Source organism: Micrasema longulum, unplaced genomic scaffold, assembly GCF_059751315.1.
Source record: "Micrasema longulum isolate JH-2025_06_02 unplaced genomic scaffold, ASM5975131v1 h1tg001716l, whole genome shotgun sequence".
Lineage (NCBI taxonomy): Eukaryota > Metazoa > Arthropoda > Insecta > Trichoptera > Brachycentridae > Micrasema > Micrasema longulum.
In genome coordinates this window covers 511831-525067 of record NW_028278894.1, presented here as the reverse complement: position 1 = coordinate 525067, position 13237 = coordinate 511831, and the positions used below count along the sequence as shown (strand labels likewise).

Genomic DNA, 13237 nt, shown 5'->3' with positions numbered 1-13237 from the left:
TTTATATTTTTTTATTCGTTAATAGACTATTATTTTAAGCGGACAAAGGCAACCTCTTCTGGCTCTTCCTAGAGCATATCAGGGGCGAACTGTGTATAGAAGCGATTATGCGCAGCTTACCATTATATTTGACTAACTATAATAATGTTTTGTTGTAACTTTATTTACAGAAAAACAAATAAATAATTAACATTTATTTTAAATCATTTCCACCGTTTGTATTTTTATCCTAATATAAATGTAAATTTTAATAAAGCGCGCCAGCGCCTGCGGTGAGCCGAGAAACTAGCCAATTATTTCAGATTATTTTTTCATACAAATAAGTTTACTTTATTTTGAATGTATTAACCCCAGTGCGGGTTTTTTCTCCTAGATTAAACTTGCAGATTACACAAATTATTTGAAGATTCTTGATTTGGAAAACAGTATTTCAAACATTGTTTTATTTTTAATAATGTTGTTTATTTATAATAATATATTGCAACAGAGATGAATAACGTTCTAAAGAAGGGAATATAGAAGTCTAGGCATTTCAGGCAGACAGGTCATATGATCTGTCATTGGCTGGTTTAAGTGGCCATTTTATTACTTGGCCATTTTATTAAAAGTCGTTAAGTGGTTACATACAAATATTTAATAACGTAAAGGGGCTGACCTGTCTCCTGTACCTGTCCTAATCCTGTACCTGTCTACAAGAATTTGGACAAACTCAAAATATTGTTTATTTTCATTTAATTTATGTACCCGTCCATTTAAGTTCACTCTGTACAACAGTTAAGCGAATGCATTTTTATGAGAAAAATGTCTGCAGCTAAAGAATGCCGCCATAAACTTCCAAAGATAACCGTATTATTCCCAACGAGTATGCAATTCCCTACTCACTCTGTAAAACCAACAAAACAAATAAAATTACGCTGCGTTGTTTGACGTCACAGAGAGGTATCCAACATGGCGGATTTAAGTTCCTCAATTATGAACGCTATCTTCATCTGTATATATCGAGACGGTATACTTAACTTCTGCACTATCGATAGAGGAAAGAGTGTCGTGCATAGTTAGTGCTACAGACTGGCAGATGGAATAAATACTTATTTCTTGTCATGCGAAAGGGGACATTAAGATTAATTTTGGAGAGTAGGTTAAAAGAGTCTACTTTATTATTTGATAATTTATGTAAATAGCATAATTCAGATACAGTGCGTTTATTTTCAAGGGTAAAAAATCTATTTTGTTTGGCAGATTGGCTGTAAGTACAAAGCGTTTTATTGTTTTTATAATCTAGGTGTTAGAGTATGTGAAATGTTCCCACCAAATCTACTTCAATAAATCGACAGTCGTATGTTGTAGTTGATCGAATTTCGAATAAATACATCACAAAATACAACCTCTTATTTCCCATTGTATCAAACGTCATGATGTCACTTCCCATCCTGTCTTCTCTAATATAGACAAGAAATGCTTTTATTAGCATTAGCATGGTAAATGTAAAACAAATTAAAAATAATGTTGTGTGGTTACTCATTTTATAGAATGCTAATTCTATCATTATGGCAACAATGAAAACTGGGCAAGTCAAAATTCTTGTCTATTGGCAAATCAAGATTGAAGGTTTTGCCACACTCGTAGCTTTATTGATATAATTTTATGTTTCTAGAATTCCTCTCGTCCATGCGCTTTGTAGCTGCAGGACGATTGGTAATCTTGCGTCAATATGTAAATGTTATCAACCATAAATTTTGTAAATGGGGTCTGGAATGTTAACAGTCCATGCACTCTAACCGTGCACCATGCACTCTAACTCTAACGTGCTGTAACCTAGCTCCTATATGTTAAAATTGAAATATACCATAATTGGAAAGGAGGAACTAGAATCCAAATCGTCCATGCGCTCTGCAGCTGCAAGACGTGCAGGAATACTTATTTATTGTACTGCGCCCTTGAGGTGATTGTCACAAAAATGGCGCTATATAAATTATCCAACTATATATGTATTTGCTCTTTAGTAAACTTTACATGATGTTTTGTGAATATTTCCGCTAACAAGCATTCATAGACAGACTCGATCAACATACAATTGAACGTAGTTATGCAGAAAGCAGCTAGCCATAGAAAAGTGAAACTGAGATAATTGCACCTTAGTGAAAATACTGAAGAATCAAATCTACACAACAGTTTGAATGTTTTTGTCTTTGAAAATGATTTACAATGAATACATTAGTTATATTACAAACAAGAATCTTGTTATGTAATTGACCGTTTGATTTTTAAAGTACCGTGAGATTTTTCTAGTGCTGTAGGTGTTTTCTACGAATTGAGAAATGCCGTTTTTGCGATACCATTTTCAGATTATAATTAATACAGTTTTTTGTATAAAGTGGTCCAGCTGTTTTTAGCAGAACATAGAGTTGACCTGACAGCACCCGAAAACATCAATTTTTTTTTTTATTGTGGACTGGCTGCTTTCTGCATAACTACGTTAAATTATCAGTTTTGCAAAAGGCTTTGAGAACGTGGTCTGGGTTTTTTAAATAAAAATTACCATCCAGCTATAAAACTTGATCAGAACCGCAAAATTCAACTTGACCACTTTCGCTGTATGCTCACGATTTTTTATTCTAGTGAGTTGTCATTTCCAAAAATTATTATTAATATATTTTTTTAAATTAACGTTATTATTAACATATAATCATATGCACGTTGAACGTTGAGCTATCTTAATGCTCTAATTTTTACCGCGCGCAAGAAAACATTTTTTATATCCTATTTCCCGTAGTGCTGAAGTTCCTTATTGAAGCCCTAAGAGCCGATTAACTGAAGCCCGAAGCCCGATTAACTAAGGTCCAACGCACCGAATTTTCAAGCATGTAAAAGTTGGCTACAGTTTCATCAATCTTTATATACCCATATAGTTCCTCTGTACGTGTGATGTCACTGAACTCCTCCTAAACGGCGTAAACGATTTACGTGCGGTTTTTAGAGAAATATAGATCTTTGCGCTGTGCGTGTTCGCGTAGTAAAATCTTCAATCTAATATGCAAAAAATAAGTAAAGAGCATAAATGTTTTATTCATCGATCTACCAGGGTTACATTCGAGGAGAATGCATTTACAAAAAAATGGAAATATATTGTTTTTTTCTGTTGTATAAGAAAGTTTGTTTTCGAATGTTTACAAACAGCATTTGTATTTTGTGGATTTCAATCAGATTCTTTCCTTAAATTCCTTATAATTTCTACCCATTAATTTCTTTTTACTGGATTTTTAATAATACTAAAAAAAAATTCAATTCAATACATTTTTAAAAATCGTATTCCTACATAAGTACACCCCTCTGTTGGTGAGAAGACCGGAATTCGACGTTTGCAAAAATAATGCCATATTTAAAAAAACATTTATTTTATGTTTTGGAATTCAACCATAAACAAGTACCTACTTAAATTCAATATTTGAATATTAACAATTTTTAGTTTTGAAATTTAATCACCAACAAGTACCTAGGTACCAACTAATCAATAAAAAGTATTTTTCCTAGGCAAACGAACGTTCGTCAGGCCAGCGTCTGTCGGGATTATACAATTTTATAAATGTAGCATAGCAATAGCATTTCACGTGCTAAGCTAATAAAATTCACATGCTTATGGAAAAACAATTGCTATCACAAATAATACACACCTTAACCAACATGTGTATGAATACAAACTTTATCCCTTAGAGTGGATCAAGCTTTCTTTGATAAATGCCTCTCAATTTATGACAAATCTCCGCCCTCCATTTGTCGTAAAAACTTCTCAATAGGTAGATTTGCGTGACAGAGCCGGATTTTTTTGCTTTTCGAAAAGGAAATTTGTTTGACAAAACTTTGATAGAATTTTGATTGAACTAACAATCGAATTTCATATTTCAATCATGCAGCCAGCACTAGGTACATGATTATTTATACAATAACTGAATCATTATTCTGTTATTATTTTCATTCTTTAAATAATGCACACATGTACATATTCGAATAATAACATTACATAAATATTAGGTGTTGACAGTATAATATTTTGAGTTTGTCCAAATTTTTGTAAACAAATCGTCGCGTTGGGGAAAACGAGGTTCTGTCTAACAAAATGTATTTTTTTACATTAAACTTATATTATATTTAAATATCGTTTTGATTTGCATCAAAATTTTAAAGAAAAACGAAATCAATCCTTAATTACCGATTAATTTGTATGGACAATCTTAATTAAAAAAATTAGATTTATTAATGTCATCATTTAAAATTTTCCTGTCTCAAAAAAAATTTGAACCTACGTAGAACCTTGTTTCCCCAACTCGACGAAATATTTAATGTTATACAGTTGTAAAGTGGCCAATTAAACCAGTCGATGACTGGTCATAAACCCTGTAAATGCCTAGACTTCCATATTCAATTCTCAAAAATGTTTTTTTTTTTGTAGCAACAAATGTAGAATATACAAAAAGTGTATCATGTCATACCATATTTATATGCTATAAACTTATTTATAATTAAAAAAAGAAAGGCCTACGCTGAGACGCCGAAGTCTTTGTGGGCATTTTTGCCAATTTATGTTATAGCTTAATTTTAAGGTGTATTTTTTTAAAGTGTAGTTTTGTAATTAAAATTCTATGTAAATATATTTACGGAAAAATAAACAAATTAAACCTTTTTTTTTAAATTTCAAAAAGTTTACCGTTTACCAAAATAATTATCCACGTTTAAGTTTGTTACTGAAAATTCTTGATGGAAGTTCATTGTAATTTATTATATAAATAAAAGACGAGTGATACTTTAATCCACAAATTTAGAATATCTAGTGACAGGTTTCATCGTTTTCACGACATCTTCGAGACTGCTATATTTATTAAGGAGATCAATGTATTTATACAAAGAGAGGTAAGGATAGATAATTCAAAATTACATGAAAGCAAATTAAATAAAGTTATTTTTATATTAAGGATCCTTATCAAAAAAAATTCGGGTTAACTAATGAATTGACATAATGTTTTTTTAATGAGTTTAAGTATTTTATTTTTAGTGCTCATCCTTCATCATCACACTTACGAAGGATGGGGTACTAAAAATAAAAAATTAAATTATTTAACCCGAAAAAAAATTGATAATGATCCTTAAGATAAAAATAAATTTATTTAATTTACTTTCATGTAATTTTGAATTATCTATCCTTACCTCTGTTTTGTATAAATACATTGAACTCCTTAATAAAGATACCAGTCTCGAAGATGTCGCGAAAGCGATGAAACCAGTGACTGTGGATATTCCTAATTTTTGGATTAAAATCTCACTCGTCTTTTATTTATATAATAAAAAACATCCACGTCTTCTCAACTTTTCAATCTGTTGACTTTTGGATGTTACTCAGTGTAAAGTGGCTACTTTAGCCGATCAATGACAGATCATAATTCCGCTATATAGGTGTAAATTAAGGAATGATGACTATTGTCTGTGTGATGATATTTCTTCACAGAGTATCGAACATCTGTTATTACAGTTACAGTGCCCATTTTTCAGTTTGCAACGCCATAATCTTGAAGCAGAATGCAGGAAAGATGGAATATCCTTAACAGATATCCACACTGTAGTTAAAAGTAGTTATCACGCGCCATTGTTCTTGAACTTTGCAACAATGGTGATTGGACTCATAAAGGTAATAAACCAAAATCAGTGATTGAACATCCCATTTCCAAGACAAACAAAAACGATTTTTCCGAGTACCTAAGCCTTGTACATGACACGTAAGGCTAAGTACAGGGGTCCAAATATATCCATTCTCTTTTTTTTTTTTTTTTAATTTTAAAATTTTAATTTACCATTAATAATCCTGTCCTGTGTGATGTCGTCTTGTACTCGCATCACACACCCATCCGAATCTACCGAGTACATTTATTCTCTTTGATGGGGAAAGCTCATCTCATGTCGCTTTTTCTTGAGACATCTTACATACGTATGCCTACATGCAGACCTATTATGGGTGTATGTCATCAATAGGCGTGTGGGCAAAGTACCCACGTAGTGAGGCGGCTGAAAAGTTTTCAGACTGAAAATCTGTTACATTTACAAAGAGATCGCTGAAGATGAAATAAATACCGTAAAATACATTATCATATCAAAATATAGAGTTGATAACTGTGTTTATTATTTATACTTAAAATAATTAGACAATGGGGAAGTTCTGTGATTTAAAAAATTAAATTGTTAAAAGACAATCAAACTAAGCCTATGTATCATATTATCATCGCTATGATTTTTTTTAGTTTTGTAATTCAGAAATTGATTCGCCCGTGACGCCACGACTTGTTGTCGGTGAATTTTCTGCCAATTAAAAGTGGAATTTTAAAGCTGTTAAAATACAATAAACGTTGAAAAAAATAGATATCCAGAAACCGTAAGTCAATCACAATATACAACAACGCTATTATTGATTGATAATTGTTTACGTGAACCTGTAATGTTTCAAAGTGGTTTATTTTTTTATTTTTTTTCATGAGTTTTCGAGAAACTTAGCCGCACAATTAAATGTAATTTTTATCGCGTACAAAAAAACATTTTTTTATCTTATTTTGTGTTGTTTTGTGCTATGGCGTAACGTATAAGTGTCTATATAAAGATAAGACAAATCGCGTTAATTTTTTTTTTGTTTTTTTTTGCACCACAACAGACCAGGAGGCCCAATTACAGTGGTGAATTACAACACAGAATACTCAGACTTGAGAAAACTCACAATTATTTTTTTGTGTTCTCACCGGGAATCGAACCCGGAACCTTCCGTGCGTGAGTCAAAAGTCTTGACCACTACACCACGGTGGCCACCGTTACGAAATAATAGTGTTTTAAAAATTATTTTAGCCATCAATATAATTATTGCAGGCCTTGTTACTGTCCTCAATGGTGACACAAATTAAAATCTTACATTTTCGTATAATTTCGTCCAGTATTAGTTTTCATTTTCTAATGCCAAGCTTGTTATTTTCTCAGTTATTTGACGCCGGTAAGCTGAAGGGATAATAATATAAACAACAAAGTTAGAAAGTTGCGTCGGAAAGTAACTTTTTCTGATGTCATTTTATTATTGTATGTACCTGCCTAATCTGCCAGTTGCGAGCTAGCTAGCGAGTCTTTAAATAAGCTGATGTCAGAATTCTGAAACATTTTTTTTATATTTATTACAACACACGCGAATCTAAATATAACAAACACACTTTACTTACTAATCAGAAAAAAAATAATTGAAAACTACTTATCTTGAATTCAATATTGAATAAACTTTTTTCGTTTACTGGCGATAAATTTTTACCTAGTTTATACTTTGAAAGATTGATCACATAAAACTTTAGGTATAAAATATAAATTCAATGATACGAAGACAAAATTTATTGATTTATATTTTATGATTTACTTTACAACGTACTGAAATTGAACTTAGTTGTGCAGTAAGCAGCCAGTCCACAGTTTTGAAAAAATAGATATTGGTGTTACCGAATTCAGGAAGGTCAATTCTCTGTTTTGCTTATAACAACCAGACCGTTTTCATACAAAAAACTGTAATAAACACCTAATGAATATTTCATGATGCCAAAATGTCATAAAAATTCATATCATCTTATACATTCAGAGTTTGTATGAGGTTTCATACAATATTAGATCTGGTTGTCATTAAAATCATTAAATCTCGATTAAATTCTTTTTTGTAGTATACTCACAGATTCAAAAACTACTCTTACTCAGATGAAAGACATAACCTCTACAATACATTACATAAAATAATATAATCACTAGATCCTCAACACAAAGACAACTTAAACAAATACAAACTAATACCACTTTTGGACAAAGGGATTTTGAGTATTATTCAATTAAAATCTATAACCTACTTTCACTATTTATTAAAACAATTAGTAACGAGAAAATGTTTAAAAAGGTTATAAAAAAATGGATAGTAGAGCTAGTTAGAAGTAAAATGGATTGTCTCATTTGCCCAAACTAATATTGAATCAACTGCACCTCAAGCGTATAGCTTATGTTAGGTTTTTATTATTTTCATTGTGCGTTTTGTAATATAAATAATATACATGTACATGTATACCTAGTTTTTAAAACAGTCAGTAAAATATTTTGTTAATTATCTCTGTTTATTAAGTTAGTCTTCTTTGTTTATTCTCAAATGTAAAACCATTTCAAAAAAGTATATTGTTAAGTGTCCTCGGCACGGGTAACCCCAGTGAGGTCACATTATTTTTATTATTGTTTATAGTTTGCCAGAGTAAAATATGAAAAAATAAATAAATATATCATTTGCCAAAGTAAAAAACATTCCAGCTGTTGGGTAGATTTGATTATTCACTCTTTTACAAAAATGCTATTATCTCGGTTTCACGATTCTATGGCTGGCTAATTTCTGCAAAACTCCGTTTAATTTTATTTTTTTTACATATTTAAATGATTTTTTTGTGGAGTTAGCGAACCCATGCAAGTAAATTTGTAAATTTCAAAAGTATGTCGAAGTTGTTGAAATTGGATCATTATGTTATTTTATTATGAAAAATCATGAAAATACGTCAAAGGTCAAATAAATCATTTTGTAAATTAATAAATAGACAAATGTAGTAAATAGAAGTAATATTATTTTTTTTCAGTGGCATAACAGTACCATTATTTTACAACAAATTAGTCAATAACGTATTCTCTTTTTTGTTTTCTCTTTTGTTCCCTCGATTGAACGCAAAAAAGAATGTGCCAGAAATGCTCAATTTCGTCTACTTGACATTTCATTTTGAAGACTTGTAATCAAATAAAATATTTACTTTAACCTTAAATCAAATACAACATCTTGTAGAACAGAATATTTTCTTTCGAATAGCGTACAATAATCTTTACCATTTTATTTTACTTTTGGTGCATATTTTCAAATTTTAAAAGAAAATGCACACAATTTAACACCTAATGCGTAATTATTGTGATTTATGACGTTTTATGCATAATTGTATTTGTACCGTATGTAATGCATGTGTATCTTATTCTTCTTCTTCAGCCTTATTCTCTCCACTGCTGGATAAAAGCCTCATTCAAACGTCTCTATTCCTTCCTATCACCCACTTTCATCATCCATGTTTTACCGGCAATGGAGGCGATGTCATCGACCCATCTGTTCTGTAACCTTCCAACACTTCTTTTGTTTGCCCATGGTCTCCACTTTATTATTCTGGGTGTCCACCTGCCATCATTTTGCCTCGCCAAGAGTCCTGCCCACTGCCATTTTAATTTCGTTGCACGATCCATGACATCCACGACTCCGGTTCGGCGCCTTATTTTTTCATTTCTAACTCTGTCTCTTGGACACATCGAGCATCTGTCTTTCCATGGATCGTTGCGTGCATTTTAATTTCTGGCCGCTTTTTTGTGTTACGGACATGGTTTCTATTCCGTATGTTGTCACCGGCAATAATTCATATATTTGTCTTTTTAAGCATAAAGGGACTTCTTCATTTTCAAAAATATATTTTAGTTTACCGAAAGCAGCCCAACTGTAGTCTTTTTCTTCTTGGTAACTCCGCAGTCTAGTTATCTTAACCAAGTTTGACTTTGTGTCCTAGATATTTGTATCCATCAACCACTTCGACATTATTATTGTTTATGAAAATGTCTCTCCCTGTTGGACTTTATGCATGTGTACGTTTTATATTAAATATAAATGTGAATGAGAGTATGTGTGTACAATGTGTACATATAAACATACTCATATTTATACATGCATTCGTGTATGTGTATGGATGACACAGTGCGTGAATTCAGTTTTTTTCGGATACTTTCATGGATAAAAATAATCATTTTCAAAAACTTAATTGGTATTTTGGATTAAGAATATTTTGAGTATGTCTAAATGTTAGTAGAATATTTTAATTATTTACACAAATGAACTTTATTTTTTCAGGAAGGACAAGATTTGAAGCTGTGCTGAAACTCGCTGAAAAACCGAAACAACCCATTTCTGTTGAGACACATAAACAGGTACTTATACTTTTTGCAGCAAAAATATATATGTGCACATTCTACGGTTGAACTCCAAGTAATTTTATTGTTTATGCGTTTTGTTTTTATTCTTTCGCTTGTATAAAATACGGGCGAAGATTTTTCCGTTGTTTTTACAAATACTGTGTTTATTCAGCACAAATAATTTAATTCATCAATCAAATTTTGTTTTACGCATTTGTTAGAAACCGGCTAGAACATGCAACTTTGATCTTGTCCTCATACTATAAAAGTCACAAATATAAAATGGAAAAAGTCAAAAATATTTTCTTTAAATGTCCATCGTACAGAAACAATTATCAATTTAATCATTACAATGAAGCGAGGAGACATTTTAAAATAGACTCCTTGAATAATAGACGACAAATATCTGACTTATATATATAATACACTCTTTTTACTTATTTATTTATTAAGGAAATATTACAGTCTTTTTTATAAATAAAAGGTGTAAGAGAACAATTAAAAATAGTTTGACCAATTACAGATTTCACATTAGTTTATTATGAATATAGGAGAAGAGAAAAAAAATTATATACTGAATAAATTAAATATTATATGAATTAAATAAAAAGCACATAAAAGGGAGAATACATTGTATAGCTCCAATTCTACTTTCCTCTCCTCTCTTTTTATTTCTTAGCAAAAATTCACAACCAACTATAATTAATTAGATGCAGGTAGTAAATGTACATATGAATAAGTAAAAATTCAAAAGTTAAGCTGGAGATAAGTTATCTTTAACAGATCTGATAAAAAAATAGTATTTACATTGTAATATGTCGATGTCACCAAAACTCATTATAGGTAGTCTGTATTCTTTTTACTAGGTTGTCAAAATTTATCAGTTGTTTCACAGTTTATAAGTAATAATTATATCTCTTCAATTAACGGTGTTAAAATGGAGTAAAAACTTAGAGTATAGAGAGTAAAAAGTATTCTTTCTCTCTTTTTTAAACATGACGATAATGTTTTGTTCCGTAAATACCGATTCTACGCACACACACATGCATAAGATTGTTAAATTTTTTAATTAATTAATAAAATCGAAATATCAGATTATTAATACAACTGCGTTTACGTAAATTGGTTTGCGGTTAGCTTATTTTTTGTCATTTTTTAAGACTGATTTAATATTAATCCTTTTTATAAATACAAGGATTTATACAATCGAAATTTGTATGGACAAACACGGTTTTGTTTAACCTTAATGTTTTTATTCAAAGTTTTTAAATGGTATACTGACTGCTCTTATTTACATACGTTAATTATTTTTTATTTAATATATATGTTTTAATTTATATGTAACGTATTCGTCAAATCAAATTATTTTACTGCCCAAAACAGCATGCATACATTGAATTTGCAATTTGTATAATAACATTATACCAGCCAATGCGAGTAATATATTCAATTTTCAATTCAAAAAGGAAATCAGCGACAGCATGCAGACATTATTGTTTTGGGAAAGTAATGATAGATACAAAACATTTTTTTTCATTTTTATTTTAAATTTCCAAAGGTATTATTATTTCTTTATTTTCAAAATTTGTTTTCCAAATATATTCTTGTATTATACGACTTATTTTTTTATATATTTTTTTATTAACGTAAACGGCAAATCTGCCTTTTACTTTTAACAGAATTTTAATATTGAACCATATTTACATTTAATCGACCTTTTTTTATGATACATTACGTAGATTATTAATTACACATTAGAAATGACAGGCGTCGTGTCGCAGTTGGTTAGACGGCCGACTGTGAAACTGGTGTCGCGGGTTCGATTCCCGCCAGTTGAAAGAAAAAAATCCATGAAAGATTTTCTTCTCAATTGGTATGGGTGTTATGGTGAATTTTTCACTACCTTCTACCATATCCCCTCTTTCCCATCTTCTGACAAGCCTCTATTTTAGAGGCTTGGCGGGTTATTTATTTAAAAAAAATATTTTTTTAAATTATTCTAGTATTATGTATCTATTATATTATGGCTGTATTATTGTGTATATGACTATAGATTTCAATAATTAAATAATAACAAAAAATAATAATAAAAATAAATTAACTACCAAACCATTTTATATTATCAAAATTTATTGCAACAGAGGGAAAACATTTTCGAGAAGGAAATATAAAAGTCTGGGCATTTACAAGGCTTTTAACCTGTCGTTGGCTGGTTTAAGTGGCCACTTTACATACTGCGTAACATTCGCCATTCCGCCTATGTTTATATATCCACATTTCCTCAACTCTTCTATCTGTTGACTTTTGTAAAGTAAAAGAGCTGAAACCTTTATCGTGTGGGTGAGATTCATTCGGCTAAACCAATTCACCTACTTTTACATTTTTTATACTTCTTCTTTTACCAGTTAGTTGATTCAACAGTGAAACACCTTGTATTAATTTTATTGTTTGGTAATTTATCTATTTTCAATTTTTATGGCACCGTTTTTGCGAGTGATTAATTTGAGAGTGCTGTACTTTGACATAATAATAAAATTTTACCACACCTTTTAACGTTAAAAATGATAAGAATCCGACATATTTCATATGATGTTTTTTTTTATATTTTCAGATGACGTCCTTCCTAAAAAGTTTGAATATTACAAAGGACATTGAAGTAACAAATATTAGGTAAGCTCGTCTACTACGCATTTCATAAGAGGATTAAAATCAAACTCCCTTTTCCAATTGAAAGATACACGGCAAGAAAGGGCCCATAAACAATTAACGTATTTCACAAAAGAGCAAAAAGAAGAATAAAAACCTTATTTGTTGATCACTGGGTTCATATAGTTAAAAAAAACTAGGTTTGCAATTCATGTTATATATACTTACATGTAATCACAGAAAAAAAAAACAAAAATGTCCACTTTATATATTTTTTTAACTTCCTTTTTGAACAAAAAAAATGAGCTAGTTGCAACGATAATCGCATTTTGTCTTTTTTTGCCAAGTTAACTCTTGTGTGGCCATGTCTTACCACGAGTCTACACGTTTATTATTTATTTTACGATTCATGCATTACTTTTTTTTCTTTAATTATAAAGTTTCTCTCATTGGGGTGTGTCCCGTGCCAAGGGAGACATTTTATATAATTTTGAAACATGTCTTATTTAACATAATAAAAAACCCATGAAACTCACAAATAAAACTAAAAATAAAAACATATAAAGTTATC

At 30.4% G+C, this 13237-nt stretch overlaps 1 protein-coding gene across 5 annotated transcripts in view; it reads left to right on the top strand.

Annotated features, from left to right (window-relative positions):
- The window catches only part of LOC148274244 (uncharacterized), a 140241-nt gene that overhangs the window by 95913 nt on the left and 31091 nt on the right, over positions 1-13237 (top strand). For all 5 annotated transcript variants that reach the window (XM_088237400.1, XM_088237402.1, XM_088237403.1 and 2 more), the window contains 2 exons: positions 9959-10035; positions 12632-12690. In XM_088237400.1, the coding sequence (XP_088093526.1) occupies positions 9959-10035; positions 12632-12690 (136 nt within the window). The remainder of the gene's footprint in view (positions 1-9958; positions 10036-12631; positions 12691-13237) is intronic.